This window comes from Alexandromys fortis, unplaced genomic scaffold (genome assembly GCF_014885135.2).
Source record: "Alexandromys fortis isolate MF-2015 unplaced genomic scaffold, M_Fortis_MF-2015_v1.1 scaffold_167, whole genome shotgun sequence".
Taxonomy (NCBI): domain Eukaryota; kingdom Metazoa; phylum Chordata; class Mammalia; order Rodentia; family Cricetidae; genus Alexandromys; species Alexandromys fortis.
Genome location: NW_026068050.1, coordinates 1699416 through 1722536, shown reverse-complemented (window position 1 = coordinate 1722536; position 23121 = coordinate 1699416). Strand labels below are relative to the sequence as shown.

Here is a 23121-nt window from a genome sequence, read left to right as displayed (position 1 = left end):
TTTTCTCTCTCTCTCTCTCTCTCTCTCTCTCTCTCTCTCTCTCTCTCTCTCTCTCTCTGTGTGTGTGTGTGTGTGTGTGTCTGTCTGTCTGTCTGATGCTTGTGTATCAAATGAAAGCTCTCAGTTACAGCTCCAGAACTAGTCCTACCTACCTACTACTATTCTCCCACCATGATGTTCATGGACTGGAACCTTCTGCAACTGTAAGGCTCCAATAAACTCTTAATCTATAAGTTGACTTTGTCATTGTGTCTTATCATAGCAAAACCAAAGTAACTAAGACAATGATCAAGAAGATACGTTGTATGAAATTCTCTAGGAGTAAAAGTATTTCTATAAAAATAAATAAAGAAGCCTTTTGTTCCTTAGCACTACATATGGAAGTATCCTCAGATCAATAAGATGATATCCAGGACTATTATGATATATTTCAAAATAATCACGAGGGGCCGGGAATGGACAGGTATACAGAAAAAACAAGACTGCTGTTAAGTTTTGAGGTAGGGTGGTGAGGACCTAGAGATGCATTACAACAATTCTCTACAATGCTATAAACATTTGAAATTTTTCTTCCTAAAAGTGAAATTAAAATTCTTACCATTTTATTTCCTTCCCTTTTATCTGTTTCATATTTACCATGCTGTATTGTTCTAGTAGCTCATGTTCATTATTTCTAACTATAGAGTCATCAGTGTTTACTCTTCCTTGGTTAGGTATGTAGAGTTTTCTATATTCTGAGTGGCCAGCCCAGCCAGACAGGGGGGAGCGTGAACAAAGGGGGCTGCCTGCGGTGTTCTCCGCAGGGCTCTTACCTTATCTAGCACTTCGGGTGCTCATTTAGGGATGGCAGCTTGCCAAGACCCCACCTGGGAAAGAACGATTGCTCGCCTAGCTCCCAGCTGTAGGTACGTCCACTCTGGCTCCGTGAGCAGTGAAAGTTAGAGAATCCTCTCAATACCAGAAAGACATCAGAAGAGTGTTCACAAAGAGAAGGAAAAATTGGAATTTGATTAAATTTGCATAGTGGGGTGGTGAATTTTATAATGTCTACTGTATAATTAATATATAACCCCAAATATTTTAGGGACAGTCTTCTGTTTAAGGTTTAGACCTCTTTGCTAAGGTCTACCGAGACCAGGTAAACCGTTTACCGTAGTGAGGTGTGTCCACAAGACATCTTCCAAACTCACCCTCCCAATTGTCGCGCACCCTTTGTCCCAGTCATTTTGCCCCCTACTAACTTCTGGTGTCAGGTGATTGCTGGCTGGAGCCCCACGCAGTCTTCAACAGCTCTCATTTCTTTTCTTTTATGCTGAGTCCAGTGCCTCCCAGGGCTCCTCCCGCATCACAAGGCTGAGCTCCTCCTTGGCCATCTGTTCCTGGTGTTTCCCATCCTGAGAGTCATTTTCGTTCTGTGTGGCTCTCTCCCTTTGTCTCTCCAGCTGAGCCTCCTCTCCGAGCTGAGTTTCAGGTCGGGAGAAGGAGGTTTTTATGCTGTGAGGAATTCTCATAGGAATGGCAGTTTGTGCATGGTGCAGCCTGCCAAAAAGATTTCCCCTCTGAACCCCCTCCATAGTGGCTTGTCTGAAAACATCTAGAACAGGGTCTGTCTGCCTGCGCCCTCTCTTCAGGATCGTTCCAGCTACAGGGGAGCCACCTGTAGGACTGTCACATTGGCTGATAAAAAAGCTTACACTATTTACCTAAATCGCATCTGGGGAGGAATGCTTTCTATTTAGGTCTCCGGATAGCTTTGGGGATGTGATGAGGTTCAACAGCTTACACCATCTTAATTCATAAAAGTCTCTGAACACAGAAGTAGAAGCCATTGCTTACATAGTTTGCCACTGTTCCAAGTGTCTTCTGTGCAACGTCCTTTAGGTCGTTCCGGTATCACCCTTGTGTGTAGAGAACAGAGCGGGTAGGTGCAGGTGAGGCTGTGGCCCTCAACAGACTGGTCGTGGGCTAGCTCCTCTTTGCTGCTGTCTGTCCTCTGGCTCTCTCATTGATGACTCAATTGAGAAGGAAAGAGGGACAGAATCACAATTCACGGTGGGATTTGGGGGTGCAGCAGCTTAGCGGGAATAACGTGGGTAAATGGGGACACCTGGAGGGTTGGAGAGGAAGAGGCATGGCACCTGTCATTACCACTCTGTGGCATTACTGAAAAGATCCATTCAGCAGTGCCCTCCAGAAAGGTGCTGTATGGGAGACAGCGCTGAGCCCTCCATTTTTAGATGAGATTAGGAGGAATTCATTTTGGGATCTGATGGTAATAAATGCCCATTTGTCATTTCAGGGCACTTTGTTTTCATGAATCTTAAAAAAGCCCCCCTGGGAAATGCCAAAATCAGGCTTAAGGACAGCTGAGCCCCACTAGACATCAAGAAAACCCATGGCTCTGGTTGCATCTTTCAACATGACCAGTCCACAGTAAGTACCCTCAGAGCCTGCTCTCTGGATCTAGAACACGGCTGCGAGCCTCTCGTGGGATGAAGTTCTGCTACTCCCGGCAATGGAGGCAAAGCTCAGAATAAGACTAGGCAATGTGAAGGATGATAATAAAACGAGCATTGCAGGAAATTTGGAGATGCTAAGAGGGTTTCTAAAAGCAGGCTAAAGTGACGTAAAGGTTACCAGGCAGAGGTCTCTTAGAGGAGAATTGCCTTGCAGTTCCTGAAACCCAAGATGCCATATGGATGAACCAGGTGTCAGTGTGGTAAGTCGTCAGGTGACAATTTATTTTGTGTCTGGCAACTCACTGGTAAACAATACCAAGGTAAAAAAATAACACTCTTTCTACTGCATGCTGCTGTCCCAGCCCCTTTAGCTGTGAGCCTGGCTCCTCGGCATCATCAGCAGGAGCATGATGCCACGCAGTGCTCTGTGACAGCCCTCAGCGTGGCACAACGCAAGGCCACATAGCGGGGTGATCAGCTAGATGGATCTGCTGATCTTGCCTGGGTCTGCCCTTCACTGTGGGCTTTGTCGCAGAGCTGCCCATTGATCTAGGTGAGAATAGACTCTAGTCAATGTGTCTCCACCCAGTAGTCTAGACTGATCGCTCTCTACGGGTAGTTTTGCTGGAGTAGAAGCCAGACAGAAAGTCACGAGTACCTCTCGTTCTTCTGCTGGTAACACGTCTACTATCATCCCATTGACCAAAACAAGTCACACGACTGAACACACAATCAAGGGTTTGGGAAATGCAAGGCACACGCACGCACGCACGCACGCACGCACATGTGCGTGCACATGCATACTTCCTTTTGATGGGAGAAGCTGTAATGCCACATGGCAAAGGGGGGCAATAAGGGTGGCGTTTACCCCTTCAAGGAGGGCTAAGCCATTAATGCACTTTATCCAGCATAGTTTTCCTTCTATGCAAGGCCGACGTGTGGGTTCAGTAACTAGGTGTGAGCTATGAGAGTTTCATTTTCACCAATGGAAGCTTTGTGTCTCTGCTGAGATGCAGCCAGAGATGGAGCTGGACCACCACAACCACTGTGAAAAGTGGAGTGGAGGGCAGGTGTGTGAAAAGGCAGACGTAGTGTGTGCCACACCCGTCACACGTCAGAGTCACACCCGTTAGCTTCAGAAGCAGGACTCCAGCCTCCTCTGATCCCACTGATGAGAAAGCTCTGTGTGTTCAATTCAAAAATCTTGCTTCCTTGAATAGGCCCTAAGAGAACAAACTAACCCAGCATGTACTTTTTAGGAAACATCTGGGGTAACTGGGATTCCCCCAGAAACACCCACACTTTCAGATCAATTGTGGAGAAACACGGAGCTGCACATCCGATGACTGTGCTGTCTGAAGCTCTTGAGTCATTTTGTAAATGTCACACTGTGATGAGTACTATTATCTGTGCTTTGCGGGGAGGAAAAACCAAGGGGGGGGGCTATGAAAGCCAATCGGGGCATCGGGAATTACCCAGTGAGTGTGGGTGGTCCAGGTACTCTGCCTGTAACCCTCAAATAGCCCAAGCAAAGGAAGCAGGCAGATTCAGCTCTGAGCACCCAGACAACTGCTGCTGTGTATTGCTTGTTGGTTTTCAGACTGTTAGAAGCACTTCAATTTTAGAGTTTTCCCATGGAGAGCAAGTGGTACAAACCAGTGGGGCTTGTCACTTAGAAGCTGCTCTCATGCCATGCTTCTCAGACCCACAGCAGACCACAGGGGCCCTCTAGAAGTCTTTTTCCAGTTAGAGAAACTGAGGCCAGGGGAAAGTGCCACAAGAACAATCTACAGCAGACCGGTTGGCTCAGGAGTGTCATTGGCCTCGCATTCCCCATGCACAAACCCTCTGTGTCCCCCAAATATGAAGGTTTTACTGTTTTGTGTGCACTACTTTCCCTTGCTAACTTTGTTGTTTGGCCAGAGACACAAGACTCAGCCTCTCAGATTCTACAGGATGAGACAGGGCCAAAGATGTGGAGAAGGGACCAGAGATGCCCAGGAAAGGACAGTCAGTGTCTCCAATCCTGCATCTCTCATCAGGAGATGTTTGGCACAGAACACAGCTGTTAACCATCTTGCAGGATGTCTGTGCCTCCATTCCTACTCAGATACCAAGTAGTATTGAACAAATGCCTCCCCAAATTGACAAAACTCCTGGTGGGTTGGGAGATGACCCACTGTGTGCCAGTGAAGTTGTGGATTGGTTTCAGTGCCCAAGATAAGCCTGCCTAAGACCCAGACTGACCCAGACCCCTCGGTTTGCTCAGGTGACCCCAGTTTCCCACTCTGCAATCTTGAGAACGGAGACCCCTTTGAATAGGAAAGGAGCAGCGTCTTAGCTGTCCTTGGCTCTCTTCTTTGCCACCCAAGGCCCCCATGTCTCCAAGAAGCTCCTGGTTACCTAGAGCCTGAATCCAGTCGGGAGTAAGAGTGCCTTTTGGTACTGTGACAGACAATGGACCCATTGCAAAGAACCCCATGCAACGGTTCTCTGCATATACTGCAATAGAAAGTACAGTGATGCAGGTACTAAGAGCTGCAGCTTTTCTTTCCTGGTTAACTAGAGGGTCCTTATCCCCCATGCTTCATAAAGAGCTTCCCCCCCCCCAAAAAAAACTCACATGTTCAGGTCCTTCCATTCCCCCTAGCTGGTGGGGAAAGGTGACTGACCAGGCCCTTGGACCTGTCCCTGGCTGGTCAGCAGGGAAGAATAGCAAATTTGTGCTTCCCTTGCCCTCTGGTACAGCAGAATAGCTTCCTGTGCCTTTGCCCTCTCCCCCTTGACACAGAGAAGAGGCTATATTGTTCTCAGGGGCTAACCCTTCCCTGTTGCTCCCCTCCACCCAGGCCTGCCATCGAAGGAGGGATTTCTGAAGTTGAAATCATCTCCCAACAAGTAGATGAAGAAACCAAGAGCATTGCTCCCGTGCAGCTGGTGAACTTGGCCTATCGGGACCTGCCCCTGGCGGCTCTAGACCTTTCCACAGGGGGCTCACAGCTCCTGTCAAATCTGGACGAAGAGTACCAAAGAGAAGGGTAGGTTTCTGCATGGTTGAGAGCCTCTTGCCTAACTCCCCGTGTTTCCATGGGTACCTCCCAAGAGGCCACAGAAGAGGCCAGAAATGCTGAGAAGAGGCCAGAAGTTGACTTTAGGTCACCCAGGCTCCTTTTCAACTCAGACACGATTCCCTCGGAGAAAGACCTTGGGTACAGAAAATGCCCGTTGCTGCTAGACGGCCTCTTTTGTCTGTGTGACGCTTGCTTAGAACTTAGGTAATAATAAGATTTGTCTTCAGACAGAAAGGATCCTTAATATTCTTTCTCACTCAAGCTGTGTTCCTCACGGGGGGTTAGGAATGTGCCCAAGGTCACAGAGCCCACCCGGGATGAACTGGGACTGCCCTTGGCTTTGCACTCAGTGGCTCTACTACCTCCCTCCCTGTCCAGTGGGAGCCAGCAGGGTTGCTCTTACTTGAACTCCTATATTTCATGTCAATCAGATCAGCGGGATTGTTTCCCGGTTAACTTCTTATTAGCCTGATGGCTCTTACAGATATACTCTTCTAAGGAATGGTGGGATGATCCAGCTGGATGGGGGAAGGGAGCTAAGAATGGGACCTCCTGTTTGTCAGGGGTAGGGGTGGCAATGCTGACAGCCATGGAAGGGCAGAGATACATCTTCAGGTCATACAGCAGCTTAGACTTAACTCTCCCCTCAGCTTCTCCAGTTCCACCCCGTGGCTTTTAGGCACTGAATTGTAAATACTGGCCAGCACCGGAGAGCTGGTTCTGGGCAGAGCTCCCAGGTGCCTGTAACCATTTTAGAACACGCTGCCTGCTCTAAACACAAAAGGGAAGGGTTGCCGTGTATTTTAGAAGCCAAGGAAAAACCACAGCTAAGCTAAATTTGCAGAGCTCAGACTCCCTGTGTTTGGTTCCTGAAGGGGCACCCCCTTCCTAAGATAAATTGCCAAACAACTGGGAAGCTGTACACCTGCTTTGGCACTGATGACACCCCAGTGGCTTTCTCTGAAAATATAATTTTTCCAAGTATTGTAAACACAGCTAACAGGACCCTGGAAGAAAATGACGGGAAAATCAATAGAAAACTCTCCAAAGGGATCGGGGAGATGCCTTAGTGGGAAAGAGAGCCTGTTCTGCGAGCATGAGGGTGTGAACCTGAACCCCCAGCAACCAACCCTGCGTGGCTGCCTGTGCCTGTAACCTCAGGGGGCAGAGAAAGGCAGATGCATGCTGAGAGCTCACTAACCAGACAGCTCAGCCAAAATGGTGAGCTTCTGACTCATGATAGAACCTGTCTTAAGGCAAAAAGACAGAGACCCCCGGAAGGGGCCTGAGACCCTGCTCTGGCCTCCACACGTGTGCACACAGGCGCATGCATATGCCATGCACGGCACACATGAAGGAAGGAAGCAGGGGAGGAAGGAAACACGGAAGGATGGGTGGACATTTCTGAGGCATGCCTCACAGTGGCAGTATTGACCCGAGCCACCAAAATCAGACTAAAGAGCCTGCTTTCCCTGGTTCCCTGTGGCTTAAAGCCTGAGCCGAGTCCAGGAGGGCCCAGAATCAGGGCCAGAGTACACGTAGCCTATGCGGCTGCGCCAGGCGGCGCTCAACGGGAACCAAAAGCAGAGCTCATTACTCTCTGCTTCTGCCCTCTCCTCTGTGATTCCAGGCCTCCACCCTGCGGGTCTTTCCCTCAGCCCCCAGAGAATCACCACATTATTGCTCTCTGGCGGTCAAATGCGGTAGTGCAACCTCCGGAAATGCAGGACCGAGCTGGCTCTTCTGCCCTGGCCTTTCTTCTTGGCCTGGTTTTGATCAGGCCCAGTTCAAGTTCACAGTTAAATGGCATGGAAAGAGAGAGGAAAACCTTTAAGAACTCTATTTAGAATCCACAACTGTTACTGCATAGTGAGTGGGTGTGCCTCATTTCCGGCCTATCCTGACACCTTTGCCCCCTCCCCAGGCTGTCAGAGGCCTGGCTCAGACATTCAGTTAGTTTCTGAGTTGACTGTGTGCAAGGTCTCTTCCCCACAAGGCAGAGGCTTTTGATTTGATTTGATTCTCCCGGTGCGGTTCCCCCACCAGGCTGCCATTGTCATGCAAATCAGAAGCTACAGGGACGTGATTTTCTGGGAGCCCTCAGTGGGACCCCTATGGCAGCCAGAGTGCAACCTAGGAAGGGAGAGCCCTGCAGGGAACGGAAGTCAACGGGAAAGGACCAAGGAAGAGCGAGCTGCGAAGGAGGGAGGCTGTTCTTGGCTCTGGCTTTGTTCCCCAGGCCTTTCCCACCATTTTCAACCTGGCTGTTCCTGGAGCTATGCAATCCGGGTGTAAAGTCTGAGTTTGCTTTGCTCAGGGTCACGTGTGTCTGTAAGACCTCTTCCTGCTGAGGGAGGCACTGATACTTAGGATGGTCAGGTCACAGGGTCACAGAGGGAGCAGCGCCATCACCGTTATCACTGCCATCTGCCCCCAGAGTGCTTCCAGTGGTGACTCTATACACACTGAGCAACCCTCCCTCCAGCCTTTGGCGGCCACCAGTCTACCCCGTCCTTAAATGTGACCATCCCAGGGATCTTGTGTGTGAGTGAAAACACACACTATTGGCGTTTTTACGAATGATTTATTTCAAAAAGAATACTGTCCTCAGAGACCACCCATGGTATAACATGGCCCAGAATGTCCTTTCTTTTAACCCCAATACTATCTCATTATTATACATTCTAAATGTTCTGCACATCTTCTCATGGACGCTTGGGTGGTGTCTGCCTTTTCCCGATAGTGGATCGTGCTGCTGTAAACAGATATCTCCGAGACCCTGCCTTCGGGCCTCTGCAGTGTATACATACCACAGCGAGCTTTCTGAACCACCCTGTGTGAGTCCTCTGAAGATTACAGGCAGAATTCCCATTGCTCACAGCAGCTGTGCCGTTCTGCACTCCCACCAATGTTGCATCAACGGTCCATTGCCCACATCTGCACCAATACTTGCCAATGCACCATTTTTGGGTGATAGCCATCCTAAGGGTGTGAGGCATGATGTGGTCTGGCAGTTTTGAAGTATGTGACCCTGTTTGTGTGTGCACAAGAGTGCTGTGAGGTAAAATGAGCCAGCCTCCTAACTCAGCCTGAGCCACAGGCCCAGGGGAGGAGCCAGCGTGGACTTGCTAAGAAGAGTTTCAAGATTTTGTTACTGCAACAAATACCCCAGGAATACCTAGACACCGTCATAGACACACCCAGAGGTGCGCTCCTCCTAGACACACCCAGAGGTGTGCCCCTCCTAGACACACCCAGAGGTGTGCCCCTCCTAGACACATCCAGAGATGTACTCTTCTAAAGAATATCCTAAATATCTCTACGTTCAATCATGAAGACAGTCAGGATCAACCATCGCCTAGCCTTTGTCCAAAGTTGCTTGCCTGCCATGGTCTGTTGCTTATGAAATTCAGCTCTACTGCCAGGGAGCTTGAGATTCAGAGAGGAAATGCCAGCTTCCCTATAGACGAACACTGCCTTAGACACTAGAGGCCTTCACAGAGCCTCTACCTGACTCTCGGTTGTGATTGGCAATCCTCTTTGGCTGTTTCTCATCACTTCCGTTTTCTTCAGCCCTTTCCTGCCCTTAACAGAAGGCATTCTTTCCCACAGCCCCATGAAGGTACAACAGCCCTGGGTAGAACACCTGCACCCCCAGATTCTTACTTCTTCCTTCCCAGGCCTGGACTCATCTTCTGAGCTCAAATTCTACCAACGTCCTCCTTCTCAGAAACCTCACTCCTTCAGTACAGCCTCCCCATCTCCTCAGTGTTGAGCCCTCCACTCTCCTAACCTCCCTTCTACACCCCCAACTCCTGTTGGCCCTCCATCACCCCTCCCTTCTTCTTTGGAATCAAACGTCTAGCAAGCTTCAGTGACACCTGCTTCCCTCATCAGTCTACTTCAGTCTGGCCGCAGTCTCTTCCATGCCACGCCATGGTTCTCGAGGGTGCAATGCCTAATCTTGATTACCAACTTGACTGGATGTAAGGTCACCTAGGAAACACATCTCTGGGAGCATCTCTGAGGATGTTCCCAGAGAAGTTTAACAGAAGAGGTAAGACCTACCCTTGATGTAAGTGACACGGCCCCCATAGACCTGAGTCCTAGAGTAAGAGTGGGAAAGAAGGAAGGCAGCTTGAGTACCGGCATTCCTCGCTCTGTCCCCTGGCAGCAGACACAATGTGACCAGACGTTCCCCACCCCCACTCCCAATGCCATGCTTTGTCACCATGATGTATCATATATATTCCTTTGACTAGTCAACCAAAATAAGTCCCTTTCTCTTAAAACTGCCTTCTGACAAATACTTGCTCTCAGTGACAAAAATAAGTAAGGCAGGCATCCACATCCCCTTGCGACTGAAATCCTTGATTGCCTTCTGCCACTGTCTCCCCTTGACAGGGTATGCCCGTGCCTGCCACCACAAACAGATCTTCTGCACTGTGCCTTCTAAGCCTTTGTCAGACAAGTAACAATTGTCATCTGCTTGTTCTTTGACTATGGGAGTTCTCTTTCTCTCTCCTCCCCCCTTTTTCTACACACTGGATAATTTTATCCATCTCTGTAAGCTCTCAACTAGTAATGAGCAAAGCCATGTGTCTGGTCCAAGTCTCCCTTTCAAACTCCTAAGTTCTTTCTGAACATCTTCCTAGGGATCCCCAAATGCCATTGAGTCCTGTCAGATGTCAATGGAATGATCGAGTCTTCTTGTCCCTGATTCACTCACATTCTCATGCTGGTGCCCCGAGGTCATTGCTGCTACAGGTGTCCACTGTGGGAATGCTAGGGCCCATTCCAAGGGCACCTGGGAAGCGGGCCCTCATGCAGGGTGGGCTCCATCAGGGTAAGGGCAGAGCATTCCCTTCTCCCTTGATTCCCAGCTCTGGATTGTGTTCTCCCACCCTCTGCTCCAGTTCTGCTTGATCTCGTCTTCACCCCCTGCATCCAGGTCCCCAAGGCAAACCCAGGAGCTGCCCTGGCACATCATGCCCACTGGATCATCTTCCTTTCCCTCCCTGTGTCTGCTCATCCCTCAACCACGTCTCCCTCCTTCAGCACTGATAGCGCAAAACCTCCATGTGATTCCACAGTGGTGAACAGTCTGGGGAGGGGGAGAAGGGGAGCAGAGGTGTCAGCCCCGACTGCAAAATCCTGTGGCAACAAAATGCGGTGAGACTAGGTTGATTTGCCTCCCTCATACCTTACACTCTCTTCCCGAGTCCTGCACATCTTCATTGCCTTCATTTTCCACTTCCCATTCTTCCTCCAAGGACTGGCTACTGTCTGTCTGCTAGTTGCTTTGGACTGTGCATACTGGAAAATCCTCCTCAAACTCCTTGGCCTCTGTCAGGTGAAATCCAGAGCTAAGGCAGCGCTGAGGTTGGTCCAGCAAACTTAGTGTCAGCAAGGTCCAGATTCCCCTTATCACTGCTGCCAACACTGACTTCATCCTGATGCCAAAAGTGGCCTCATAGTTGGTCGAGGGTTGCCTGTGGTAGTCAGGCATTCTCATTCCCATCTAGCAAGCGAGAGCTTGAGAACAACACAGAACCTTCCCAGAAGCCTTCAGCAGTTCTTTCCTAATGTCTTGTGGGCTAGAATGGAGTCACAGGGCAGAGAAAGCTCATAGGCTGACTGGACCTGTCTTTTGAATGGTAAATTGCTATGCAGATGTGGGAGCCTCATTCACAGTACACCACAGTCTCAAGAGAGCTGGTTTCAGGCTGGCAAGATGGCTCAGCTGCTGAAGGTGCTGCTCCCTGCAAACCTGATAGCCTGAGTCTGATCCCCAGAATCCACAGAGTGGAAAGAGAGAACTGGCTGTGCCAGGTTGGACTCTGACCTTCATATATGCCCAGTGTGCATATAAGCTCTCTCTCTCTGTCTCTCTTTCTCTCTGTGTCTCTGTCTCTGTCTCTCTGTCTCTCTCTCTCTCTCTCTCTCTCTCTCTCTCTCTCTCTCTCTCACACACACACACACACACACACTTTTAAAGGGAGAACTAATTTCCCAATCATAACAGGACTCCCAGACAGGCGAAGCTTGGAAGAATCACGGGTCTCAAACAGGCTTAAAGGGAGATGAGACCAACAACGTATTTCTGCCAGAATTAGGCAGTCAGAGGAAGACAACATAATGGGGCACATTTTGGGATATTTTCTGAGATGTCAGGTTAGTAAAAGAAGACAGACCCAATATAGCAAACACCTCTAAATAAGGATTGAAATAATTTTAGATATGACAGCAAGCAATAGCTGGGGGCAAAGAGAAGGGAGGGATGGGGCTATTAAGCCACAGCCCAAAATAGCCTCTTTGCAGAATACCTTGAGGATGCATTCTCCAGAAATCTCCTGTCCCCACCCCCATGCTCCCACAGCCCGCTCCCTCCGTGTTGTCAATGACTAGGAAAGCAATTAATTCACAGGCATACTAGTTGTGAGCAACACAGTCACCCAGTCCCACGGCGTCACAACTTGCAGCTAGGTGCACACAGCCTTGGACAACCTCTGGGCTCTGCATTTTCCACATCTAACCCTGACCCTGGGCCAGAAAGTTCTCTCTAGCAGGGACCAGACCATTTGAGACTGGGATAGAGGACAGGCCGACAGAATGAATGAATGACTCGAATGGGTGGCACTGCAATAAGCTGGCATGGGAAAGCCCAGCTTCCCTGGAGAGTGGGGTAAACAGGTCTCCACGGAGTTGATGAAGAGCAAAGACAGGGAAGGGGAACAGCACCAGGCTTCCCTCGCCCACAGGTCAAAGCCAAGCGGTAGCCCCACATCTCCAAGTCAGCCTGAAAGAAAGAAATCAGATTTGCCTCAGAGCATGCCAACTTTAGTTAGTAAGAAGTTAGATGTGCTTAGGGATAAGGGGCTCGTCCACCCTAGCCCTGTCCATGCCAGCGTGAAGCCTGGGGGTTCCATGTCACGATTCATGGGGGATGGGAAGGTGGGAGAGAGGGAAGGAAGGAGAAGGATTGAGACTCACCACCTTCCTTTCTCCATGCCAGTGGGATTCGTCTGCAGTAAAATGCCGCCCTTCAGGCTTCCACAAGGGTTCTCTAGGCTCCAACTATCCCATAGAGCTTTAGCTAGGACACACAATGTATTAGTTATAGGTAATTTCATTTTCTAGTAGTCCAGGAGCCCCTCATTTTTAATTGATCAAGCAATCAATTCACTGATACATAGTAAAATATTCACCCACCCCCACTTAGTCACAACATACATGGTGCATAGCCTCTGGGGACCACTAGACGGCAGCAGGGTGCCTCTGGTGGTTAGGGGTGGGACTGGGCACCTGATCTCAGCCTGGAAGGAGGACGGTTTGCACCCCCAGGCTTGGGCACAGAAAGAGAGCATTATGGTTTCTAACAGGAGAGTCCCAGTCATTCGGGGAGACATCCAGGATCCAGAATTTGGCCAAAGAGAAGAAAGAGAAATATGGCCAACGCAGAATTTACCAAACTCCTGTCAACCCAGAGGGACAGGACAAGAGAGGAAGTTGTTCTAGCTTATTTCCACAGGGTTAGGGAGTTGACCTCATCTAGTAGCCCTAGTTGCAAAGACTAGCTCAGAGGAAGTCCTTAGATTTGTGGTCAGTTCTCAGAATTGAGGGGTCTCTGGGTAGAAGCGAGCCCTTAGTCCCATGACCATCCAATCTGTTTTCTATTGCTCTTATAAACACCATGGCCAAAAGCAACTTGGGGGTGAATAGGGCTTATTTCATCTTATAGTTTAGGGCCCGTAATGGAGACAAACTGAAACAGGAACTCAGGGAACAGAACCCTGGAGAGGTGCTGCCTGTTGGCTTGCTCTGCTCAGCTCGCTCAGTTTGCTTTTCTAAATGCATCCCAGAACCACCTGTCCAAGGGTGCCATCACCCATAGTGGGCTGCTATTTATTAATCATATTCATTCATTTGTAATTCATATTAATCTAGAAAATGCCCTTCCAAACTTGCCTACAGGCCAGTCTGATCAAAGCATTTTCTCAATTAAGGTTCCCTCTTCCTAGATGAACCCAGCTGTGTTGGGTTGACAAAAATCCTAACAAGCACAATGACTCCTACGTGAGGTCCCGGTTCTCAGTTCTCCTTTGATGGTCCTCACTGACAGTCAAGGAGTCTCTGCATCTCTTAAAAGTGCAGGGCTGTGGTTTTGTGACTATTTGGGGTCACGTGATGATTATTTACGTCAGGTATTGGAGAGTTCGGCTTCCAGGAAGCTAGCTGCCAAGCCAGTGGTGTAGAACTCCTTCAGGACAGGGACGGGCTAGGACCACCTGCTGCTTCATGTAGAATTGGCTTCTAAACCCATTCTGACCTCCCCTCATTTCTTTGGGCACTTGCCGGATGACAAGCTAAATGTGCAGCTAACAAGGTCTTCTGGCCTGGTCACCCCAGGGTCCCCACCGCCCTTCTGCGGAGCACCTTTTAAGATGACAGAGTCTCCGCCATTTCCACAGTTCCACCAGGAGAAGGCATACTGTTTCCTCTGCCCCCGTCCGGCATCTGGCATTCCCCTTCTACTGCCTAAGCACGCAGTGGATTGTGGGGTGGAGCAAACTGAGCCCTCACTGGTCCACACCACGTGGCCTTCTTCACCTTTAGGATGGGGCGGGGGAAGGGGGTGGGGGGGGGGACTGTTTTGGTGCCAAGCTTAGGAACACTGCCTGCCTGACTGCCTGACTGCTTGTCTCCCAGGCCACTCTTATGGCCTTACCTACCATAAAAGAGCTTTGGGAGATTCGCCAAAGTTCATTTTCATATTCTAGAATTTATTCTCTAATTGTTACCCAAACAACTAAGACTATAAAGCAGAAGCCGCACAGGCCCTCATCTGCGTCCCACTCCCGGACTCCTCTGAAGCCTCAGGAGGGGGCGCCGGAACTTCTCTGGGATACCACCTGCCAGCAGGTCCATCTGTTGGTATTATTTGGGCAGCCCAAGCCCGCCCCAGAACTGCCCCTGATTTTTATAGCACATGTTGGAAAATTGGGGCACGCCTGCCCTCCAGTGGCAACTCCAGGAATGACACCACCCCGTGCTTTGATGCGCTGAGGCTACCAGAAAGCGATTTTTCTCAGTCTATCCTGGTGATGGCTTCAGCCCGGTAACGGCTCAGGGATCTTTAGAAACAGGAAATACTTCCTTCTTTTGCCACGGACACACACTGTCCTTGCAATGTCTGAGTCACTATCATTTCACAGTTCAGTACGCTAAACGTGAGGCCAGCCAGGGACCTGCAGGTTCAGCGCTACAGGCCCCACTCCCATTGGCGAGCTCTGCCCAGAAGCCCTTGGATCTTCGCCCCTGTAGAGTTGTATAGCCCTATCCAGGCCTCTCTTGTTCAAAACGGAGCCACAGGCAAGCCTACTGGACTTCATGCTGAGCTGGTTGTGGCCCTGTTTTCTGCCACTGTGATCCCTGTCCTGCTCCCAAGCTTCTATCACCAAACCCTGTTCATCCTCCATAATACTTGTCACCTGTAAGAAGAGCTCTCATCCGTATTTCGGGGTTCTTACTGAAATGCAGCACCATGTTCAGTGGGTGTGAGGACGATGCAGCTTCCGTAACTTCGTAGGTGCCCAGGCGATGAGTATGAAGAATCAGGACAGTGGGACTACACCTTGGAATCACCCAGGAAGTTAGACCATGGTCATAACCCACAAGTGATGGTTTAATAAGGGGCCAGGGGTATGGCTTGGCCCTTAGGGCTTTGCAACAACCCCTGACCTGGATGGAGATCCCAACCCCCACCTCCAGGCCTCCCTGCTCAGACACATCCATCCACAGTGGGTCCCTTATTAGATAGATGGTCTTCCTTCGTCACTGTCTCTCAAGTCCCTGCTATGTGTCGTGGGGTCACTGGGAGGAAAGAGGTTCACCCAGTATTTGTGATAGCGCCTATGACACAAATACCACCTCCTTGTGCAGCCTGGGACACTCCCAGGCTGATGTAGTTGAGAGACTGGTAGCTGAGGGCCAAGCTTTGGTTGGGCGCAGCTAAGTTGCCACAGGAGTAGAAATACAGGACCTGGAGAGGTAGGCTTGGCTTTGCAACTCCTTTGGGGGTTTGGAGTTATCTATCTATAGGGGGTGTGGGTGTTTCTCCCCCAAAAGGTTGAACCAGAAAGTCTTTACCCGGCAGGAATGAGGGCTTTCCCATAGTTGAATATGTGGAGCTCCCCTCCCCTACTCTTCTTCAACTAGATATTCTAGCCCTGTGCAGTTAGGGCAGAATTCATGCAGCGGCTCGATACTCAGGTGAGGGTCCCATGTCCTTCCCACCCCCTGATGAGGGGTGGAAACAGTCAAGAAGTCCAGCTGGGGTAAAACTTTTCAAGTAAGCAAGCCTTACAAACACAGGGTGGCGGGCTGGGGCTCAGGGGGTGGTCCTCTACCCCTCAACACCTAGTCTTAAATGTCTGCCCAACTCTTCACCATCCTGGGTCCTCCACCAGCTCTGGGTTTCCCTGTTAATGTCCCTGTCACCCTATAACACAGTATAACTTGTCTGAATCCATCTTTCCCACTACCATGTAACTGGTTTGGCTGACTTGGGACACGGGGCCCACCTGGCCCGTGCTGGGGACCCAGCATCCTTTGCCATCCAGATCTGCCCCTGCCTCCTTTCTGAGCCCTTTCCGTCTGATCCTCTCCCCGACTCAGGCTAACCTCAGATCGCAGATGACTCCAGGTCTGCCCACAGCTCTTTCAAAAGCAGAGTCAGCATTTTCACACTTGAGCAGCAGTGTAAAGTGGCCTCTCTGAACATGACTCAGGTGAGCTGCACCCGGATGGAGTTTTCCCTCCCTCTGTTTGAGGGCTCTCCTCCGGGACAGCGGGAGCAGCAGGCTCTCAGGGCACATCTCACAGTCATCAGATGTACCAGGTGGGGGGCGGAAGAGTGCCCAGCTGCTCCCACTGACCACGAGGGCGAAACCTCCTGTTCACCACTGGACGTCACCCAGGGCCAACAGTCTTCCCAGCTGCCCGTTTTATTTATAGCGTCCAAAGCTGCTTGGCTCCCGTTTCAGATGACAATGAAATGGCACCGGTGTTAGCGGCCACTAATAGTGAATGCTGTGGGGCTGGACCTGAGGAGTCTTTATACCCTGGGAAAGAATGCATGCCATTGGAAGAGCACGGGATGCGAAGGGCACGGCACAAACTTTCCACAAGTGCCAGGTTGAAGGCTGGGCACAAACCGAGAGCGGGAACGAGGCAAATAGGACCAGGCAGAAGGGGAGGCAGGAGTGGCAGGCTGGGAAGGAAGTAGGGAGCAGGTAAGATGGGAGGGTGAGGAGAACGGAGTTCTTAACAGCCAAGAGTGTCGGCTGCAGTCTGAGGATACTGGCTCCAGTGGGCAGCAGCCTTTGGCCTCTGGGGTCCTCCAGCCGGATGGGAACAGGCTGTCCGTGAACACACGCTGGAGATTCCCTGTTGAGTACTTCCCTCCGCCTCTCATGGCGACAGCTGACCTCACTGGTTTTCCTCTAGATTTCCCTGGCTCCTCCAGGTGTCCCAGGGTTGTGTATCCTCAAGAGAAGGATAGTTACCACTCCCAAAATACGTCCCGGTGCTAGAGCTCTCTGTTTACCCTCTCGGGGTACAGCTGGGAAAATCAAGCTGGGCTTTTCAAATGCTAACATGCCTCTTCATGCCTGCATTTCTCCAACTAAATCACAGCCGCTCTCACCAGGATCCTTGACCCTCAGCTCCGAGTTGGCCAGACCTGGCAGATAACAATACATAAGGCCCTGTAACGTAATGTGTGAAGAATGTGTGTGTGTGTGTGTGTGTGTGTGTGTGTGTCTTCTATGCAGTATCTGGGGGCATGCTTGTGTTAGGAAGGTGTTCAATGTTTATCTGAAATCTGAATTTATCTAGCAATTCTACTGAGCTCGATGTGGCTCCTGTTTGCGTTGACCTGTGGGAGCCCGCAAGAAAAATGAGAAGTGTGACCAACAGTGCGTTTTAAGTTTGCCCTGCAAGGGGCCACAGAGATCCCACGGTTGGTCTTTGTGATTTAGTGCCCACCAGGCTTTGTAGCCTGTTTTCTATTTGTCTCTTAGACCCAACCAGTCTCTTCTCTCACTCTATACTCTTGGCCTTTGTAGGAACTCATGGCAACCCTTCTCCCCCCATTCAAAGTGATCTGCTTAGCCTTCTCCCTCAGGTTGCAGTCTCTAAGCGTCTCTTTCTGCAACCGCTTCCCAAGTCTGGAGAGGACCACCCCATCCCTGGTCTTTGCATCACTACTGAGCCAAGGACGGAGACCATCAATCATTCCCCTAGGTGTTAGAAATATCCCGAGAGGCTTAAGCAAGCCTGGTTTCCTGATAGGATTCTTCAAGACCTCTGGCTTTCAAGCTTTCTCTGAACAAACCAGGAGGAAGACGTCACCATCTGAAAGTGTCCACATCATTCTTTCAGAGAGGGCTAAAGCGAGGCTGCCTTCCCAGCCCACTGACATCCGAGTCTTCAAGAGGAAGACACTGGTTCTCCTTACAGCAGGCTACAGCAGACTGAATCCCTATGAATGGGAAGGATGTGGTGATGGTCAAGCATTTAGGCCATCAGATATTAGTATCGTGACCGTGACGTCACCATCACCCTCAGTATCATCACCATCAGTATCATCATCATCACCATCGTCACTATCACCCTCAGTATCATCATTACCTTCATCACCATCACCCTCAGTATCATCATCATCACCACCACCGTCAACATGATGTCATTTCAGTCACACTGTGTTTGCAGGTCAGATACATTATTTCCTTTATCTTTCAACAACTCTACAAGTTAAAAATACTATTCTGTACTTTCCAAGTGGGGACGTGGAATCCCAGAGTGACCTGATGTCTTTGCACATGACCCCAGGGCAATGAGGCAGTCCCCAAACCAAAGACTTCCCTGGCACATCTCAGCCCCTTTGGGGTGCATAATTCTCACTAAAATTATATTGGCAGGCATGGATGGGTCATAAACAACCCAATCAGTGAGGTCTGAGTGCAGCACCCCAGCCTCACAGTGTTCCCAAAGGCTCCCCCTCTTGTGCTCCTCAGGGGAGGGCATCTAGTACCCTAAGAGGCTCAACTGAGCTCTGAGCTCCTGTGGTCTCCTGACCACTCCACCCTATTCAGGATAGTCTGTTCTCAGGGGCCTCCTCTCTCCTGCAAATGCCTCCCCAAAGACAGCCATACATAGCGTATGAGTCCCAACTGATGCTGTGTGACAAGAGGTAGCCCTGGCCTAACCAGTTTGGTAAGCACAGATGCCATCCGTGTAGAGCACAGTGAGGCATAGCAACATAGTAAAGGCACTGGAATACCCCACACATAAATGACCATTGAACTTTGACCCAGATTTTCCCAAACTTACCCAATTATAGAATTTCTGAGTGTGTGGGGGGGGGAGGGGAGAAAATCAAGTAACAGCTATTAACACTCTGAAGAACCAGTGTTTAGATAATCTGTCCTGAGAAACAGGGATCCAATGCAACGCTTCCTTTCATAGCCGACAAAGGTCTAATTCCATCCACTGGGTGCTTAGCATATTTGCTGAGTAGAAACGGAGATTTCCCCAAATGCCAGCACATGGGCTGGGTTCTGAGAGACATAGAAAGAGAGTGACAGCGGCTTGTCCTGTGGCTCTTGCCACCTAGGCAAGTTTGACTCACCCGTGGAGTATGAGTTTTACACCCATTTCCAACCTGAGAAGCCCGAATCCCATAGAGTTCCTGTAAGTTCCTAAAGTCAACCTGAAAGCCCAGCTGTGTCCCTTAATGAGATTGCTTTACTCTTGCGATTCTACCCAGTGGCCTCTTGAAGAGGCATAGTCTCCCATGATGCCCAGCCGTGGATGTAGCTCAGTGGTGGAGGGCCTGCTTGGCTTAGCAAGGCCCTGCCTGCCGTCCCCAGCGTGGCCAACAAAACAAACTAACCTCAGGCCCAGGGGGAGCCAGGCTGATGGGTTTGAGGCAAGGCTGCGGCCAGGGTCTCCCCTCAGCCCCTTAGCCCCTCTTCTCCTTTTGTCCCTACAGGTCTAACTGGCTGAAGCCGTGCTGTGGGAAGAGAGCAGCCGTCTGGCAGGTATTTTTGCTCAGTGCAAGTCTCAACAGTTTCCTGGTAGCCTGTGTAATATTGGTGGTGATTCTCCTGACCCTGGAACTTCTAATAGATATAAAGCTTCTCCAGTGTGAGTAGCAAGAGAGATTCCTATGCAAATACATATGTCAATATTCACTGCATCTGCATCCCTCAGGGGTCCCACAACAGCCCATGGGGATTGCCCCTGGGGAGGGAACACACTTGGCAGCTTCTCTGTCACCATCAACATCCCTTTGTCATCTGTCCAATGTGGCCTCTTCAGCCCCCTTCCTAGTGTTCCATGATCAGAAACTGATGAGACAAAAACAAAAGTTGGGGACCCCTGTATGCATTTTTTAAAATTGTTCTCATTTGGAATTTTCCAGGGTGATTTCTTTTTCAGGCTTAAACAGTTCCATTTTGGGAAATGGATCACCTGTAGTAACTATCAGCAGCCATAGTGCTGGTGTTTGTCCCAGCCTGACGTGGGCAGCATCCTTTACGTGTGTCCTGATAGCTCTGGAAATGCTTTTCCACACCAACATCTTCAGACCTGCCAGCAACCATGTGGTGCACAGGGCGGATAGGACAGGACCCCATTTTACAGACAAGCAGACAAATTAAAGGTTGTGGGTATCAACGACTCACCCTAGGTCAGAGGAATGGAGCAGGAGACTCCAAACCTCCAGACTACTTGACTCTTTGTCCACTTTTCCTCCTTTGGGGATTCCTTCTGGCCTCCTAATGGCGGCCGTTTGGTGTGTGTGTGGCACCAGGAGGCAGCATGACAGGCAGTGTGGAGGCCCGCCTCCAGCCTCCGCCCTGGGAAAACCCCGCTGGGTGCACCAGAAGGCCAGAGGCCCACAAGTCTGGCCCTTGCCTGTGGATGAGCATATAGCTGATGGAACAGTCCCACACACCTTTCTTGATCCAGGAGGTGGACCATTCAAGTACAAAATGCTTTAAAAGTGAAATTACTGACTGCAGAGAGCTTTTGTTTTCCACCGCTGACAGGATCCAGGACGAGAGGTTCAGCCCCCCAAACCCTTTTTGTTCTCTTGTTTTCTTGGATGCCCCAAATCCTTCATTGGATCTTCTGTGCTCAGGGCTTTTTCATCGCTCCTTCCAAGACACACCAGCCTTGTCTGCTCTCTGGGAGAGCACAGAATTGCTTTTGTCTGATAAGCCTAGTTGGGTTTTATGTAGCCAGTGGCCCCTTGGTTCCAATTAAAGTATCTCCCAACATTAAGTGCCCAGTACTGGTTTTACACTCAACCTGTCTTCGATTAAACCATGCTGTAGGCTTTCCCTCCTTGCGTCCAGACTCTGTGTTTTATGGGACCTGACCATAACGGAGCCCTTCTCTCGCTATGGCGGGTTGTACTGGGGCCCTGGGCTTCTCAGGTTGTGTGTGATGAGGCATCAGGTAGAACTGAGAACCCAGCCGACACTGGAATTTTGCTTAAAATTAAGTATCCAGGAGATTGATTTTGGTGGGAGATCCAATAGCAGCTCATAAAAGGCATCTTAAATTCCATAAAACGCACAATCCGAGATTTATTGCTCTTCTAAAGCAAACCGTAAAAAAGGCACAGGAATTCATTTGAGAAATAATGGGGAGAGATTTTATGTTTCCAGAATCATCTGAGGTCTTTTCAGAGTCACACAGGCCTCAGCCTCTTGGTTCCCACTGGTATTCATGTGACTCGGAATGGGGAGGAATTCACGCTGTCTCCAGGGCTCATCCTTTGAGGGTCATACTGGCCCTGAGCCAAGGGGCCCCTGCATGTCCCTCCTGGAACCCAGTATTCCAACCTTCCTCTTGGATTTCCTTGAGGACCTTATGTTTACCCACTCCGAGGGTTCACAGATTTAGAGCGTAGGAAAAGCCAGCCCTACCCAGAGAAGATATCTTTCTTTGATCAAGGGGAACTTGAATAGCTTGAAACAGGCCCTCTGTTTGCCACAGACCCCCTACCTCCTGCTCCCAAAGTTCCCCTGATCCACCCAGAGGATTCCCTCTGGGGACCATTCTGCCCTCTTTCTACCAAGGTCACCCCGCCATTGTCCTGACACTCACACCTTGCTGTTACCTTCACTAGTGCATAAACTGTGCCCTGCTAGTGTTTGGAGGCTGTTTGTGACATCCTGCCCTTCAGAGTGACTGGCTAGCTGAAAATGACTGAGGGAGGAACATCAGTGCTGGCCTCAACCCTGTGGACCAGGAAGAGACTTCTGTCTGTCCCAGCCCACAGACTCTGCTGCCTTCACCCATCAGCTCCCCCTGCCGGGCCTCTCTCCAGCCATCTCTCCAGCTGCTGCCACCACCATCCCCACTACCACGACTACCGCAAGCTCAGAACGGAGGAGCAGAGAGGCTTACCCAGAGCCCACACAAAGTGCACTGAGCTGTGGGGGTGGTGTGCTGTGGGTCTTGGGGCCACCTACTCAGGTCCAGAACTTTGCTGTGGTCATGACTCCTCCTTTCCCGGGTCTGGCAGTGGGCAGAGGAATCAAGAGAGATGGCCTTTGAGGAGAGAAGAGCATTTGGGTCGCAATGTTTCCACTACTCCCACATAACCACAGGTTATAGCTGCCCTTGCTCTCTGACCCGATGCCTAACATCTAAACTTTTCTACAAGCACCCAGGGGTCCCCAAAGTCTGCTGCCATGCCACAAAGCCCCCTAGACAGATGGACTCATTTTTTTGCTCCTAAACCTGGCCTCACTGTGTTTGTTACAGTTTCCAGTGCATTCCAGTTTGCTGGTGTCATTCACTGGATCAGTCTGGTCATTCTCTCTGTGTTCTTCTCAGAGGTAGGTAAAGATTCGGGCCCCGAAACCTCCTCTTTGGGGTGACTCATTGCCGGGAAACCTGGGTTTCATGCACTACACGTTTCCTAGTGTCTGGCTGTCGTTATCCCTGAGACCCAGTCTCACCACAGGATACGGCGCAAGGTATGTCCGCAGACACAGACATGCAGGGCAGTGACTGGCCCTGCTAGAGAGATTTGTCTCTAAGCAGGTGACCCCTGCTCAGAATCCAGAACATATGTAGGGTTTGCCGGGAGAAGTCCGGGTGAAGGGTTTGTGAAGGTATGAGGTAGTTGGAGGGCAGGAGTTGTTGGTGTGGCTAGTGGTGAGTATACAGGAGGCCAGCCCAACTACACCAGATGCAGAAGCAATTAGGATTTGCTTGCCTCAGGGCCAAGGCAGTGAACTTGACCAGGCCCTGTGGAAGGATGGAGTCCCAGCTGGCAGGTGTCCCTGGGACAACAGAGTCTGTGCTTCTGAAGCGGTCCCTCAGACAGATGTTCCCCAGAATTGCTCGAGTTGATGGCGGAAGTCCACATCCCAGGAGCTAACTGGAGTCTCCTAGCCCCTGGGTTTAGTGTGGAAGTAGACCAACCAGGCTCACATGGCTCCGGGATCATTTGACAAACCTTGATGCCAGGCATGTCTTGATTTTTACATGGGGGGGGACACCTC

General features: G+C 50.3%; 1 protein-coding gene across 1 annotated transcript in view; it reads left to right on the top strand.

Moving 5' to 3' along the window:
- The first annotated feature begins 2395 nt into the window (after positions 1–2395).
- Positions 2396–23121, top strand: part of Tmem266 (transmembrane protein 266) — a 54562-nt gene continuing 33836 nt past the window's right edge. The window contains exons 1-4 of the mRNA XM_050119440.1: positions 2396–2433; positions 5309–5497; positions 19587–19741; positions 22376–22449. Of these exons, the coding sequence (XP_049975397.1) occupies positions 2396–2433; positions 5309–5497; positions 19587–19741; positions 22376–22449 (456 nt within the window). The remainder of the gene's footprint in view (positions 2434–5308; positions 5498–19586; positions 19742–22375; positions 22450–23121) is intronic.